Genomic DNA, 1,776 nt, shown 5'->3' with positions numbered 1-1,776 from the left:
CATCCATGTGAAGTAGAAGTTTTATCAGTCCAGCTAGATGAAAGATAGTCAAGCTTGTCATGTGAAGTAGAGATTTGTCAGTCTAGCTAGATGAATGAAGATGTCAAGCTTGTCACGTGAAGTAGAGATCTGTCAGTCTAGCTAGATGAATGAAGTCTAGCTAGATGAATGAAGAAGTCAAGCTTGTCACGTGAAGTAGAGAAGATTTGTCAGTCCTACTTCACATGACAAGCTTGACTATCTTTCATCTAGCTGGACTGATAAAACTACTTCATGTGACAAGTTTGGTTTTATCGTTCATCTAGCTGGACTGATAAAACTACTTCATGTGACAAGTTTGGTTTTATCGTTCATCTAGCTGGACTGATAAAACTACTTCATGTGACAAGTTTGGTTTTATCGTTCATCTAGCTGGACTGATAAAACTACTTCATATTACAAGTTTTACTTTTCATCTAGGTGGACTGATAAAACTACTTCATGTGACAAGTTTTACTTTTCATCTAAGTGGACTGATAAAACTCAACTTCATGCTAAAAGTTTTACATTTCATCTACTTGATGTGACAAGTTTGGCTTTATCATTCATCTAGCTGCCCTGAGAAAATTCTAACATACTGTTTTCAGCTAATCATGATGTTAAATTTCTTATCCAATATGAAAAAAATGTTATATCTTTGAAATTCAGCATGAACTCTTTCTGTAAGAAAGAGTCAACATGCACATGTCATGAACTTTGAAAGTTAAGTTCAAAATTTAATTAAATAACCTTATTATCAATATACAATACACTTGGCATCAAAACAGTTTATAATTCAAATTTACATATGATCTAATTTCTTTATTGCATGAGGATGTATCTAAAAACTCTAAATCTTCATTCTCGTGAGTCACAAAATGTTTTACAATGAGTTCTTTTTATATTTTATACATTTCAAGGTCCAATTTGATTGATGTTTTTTTTATTTTTCTCCCCAGTCACTCTTTACATAAAAGTTTCAAATCTTAGAGGTCTACAAGATTTATAACTTTCTTAACCCATTGATACTAATAATATCAAACTTTTCAAAATCATTACTTTTACATATTCATGGAACAAAGTTAATGATGAGTATGATAAAATATTGTAACATCACCTGCCTAGCTATACAAACACATAAATATCAGATACAGGAATGAACATCCCACCTTAATCCCAGCATCCCACAGTTCCCTGCACAATTTCATTCTTTCTTCCACCATATTCTTCTGAGCTGAAGCAACAAACACATCAGTTTCGGTGGTTCTCACCTTCTTAGATCCCGCCTAAACAAAAAAGTCACTTGATCATAAACAGATTCCACAACACTGATAATCTGATGATACTTACAAATCTGGAAAAAACATTCATATTTTAATAACTAACATATCATTACAAACAAAACCCAGTAATAGACCTGGTTTATTTTACACTCATCCATTTGAATTTCTTTACTGCTTTATTCTTTCAGTTTACTACAACAGTTGATCCTTTCGAGAGGGATCACGGGTGAAAGGCCATGTCATCTCGTTTGTTGACTCGCATTCAAAATTTTATTGAACTACTATTTTGTGAATTTATGTCAATAAGTTTGGCATTAAACTGTAGATTATAATTCAGATTTTAGAACTATACATTACTCAATTTTTTAATTTAAAAGCAAATATTAAAAAACACAGATAAACATCAACCTTGTGTGTCACGTGGTATGTTGAATGCAGCACTGGTTCAAATTACATGTTTGTGATGTCAAAATAC

General features: G+C 32.1%; 1 protein-coding gene across 1 annotated transcript in view; it reads right to left on the bottom strand.

Moving 5' to 3' along the window:
- The window catches only part of LOC106473206 (histidine--tRNA ligase, cytoplasmic-like), a 32,058-nt gene that overhangs the window by 7,817 nt on the left and 22,465 nt on the right, over positions 1–1,776 (bottom strand). Inside the window, exon 9 of the mRNA XM_013933887.2 lies at positions 1,188–1,304. Within this exon, the coding sequence (XP_013789341.2) occupies positions 1,188–1,304 (117 nt within the window). The remainder of the gene's footprint in view (positions 1–1,187; positions 1,305–1,776) is intronic.

The sequence above is a fragment of the Limulus polyphemus genome, unplaced genomic scaffold (genome assembly GCF_000517525.1).
Source record: "Limulus polyphemus unplaced genomic scaffold, Limulus_polyphemus-2.1.2 Scaffold5969, whole genome shotgun sequence".
In the NCBI taxonomy this organism is placed as follows: domain Eukaryota; kingdom Metazoa; phylum Arthropoda; class Merostomata; order Xiphosura; family Limulidae; genus Limulus; species Limulus polyphemus.
Note: the sequence above shows the minus strand (reverse complement) of the source record. Positions and strands in the feature narration are given on the sequence as shown.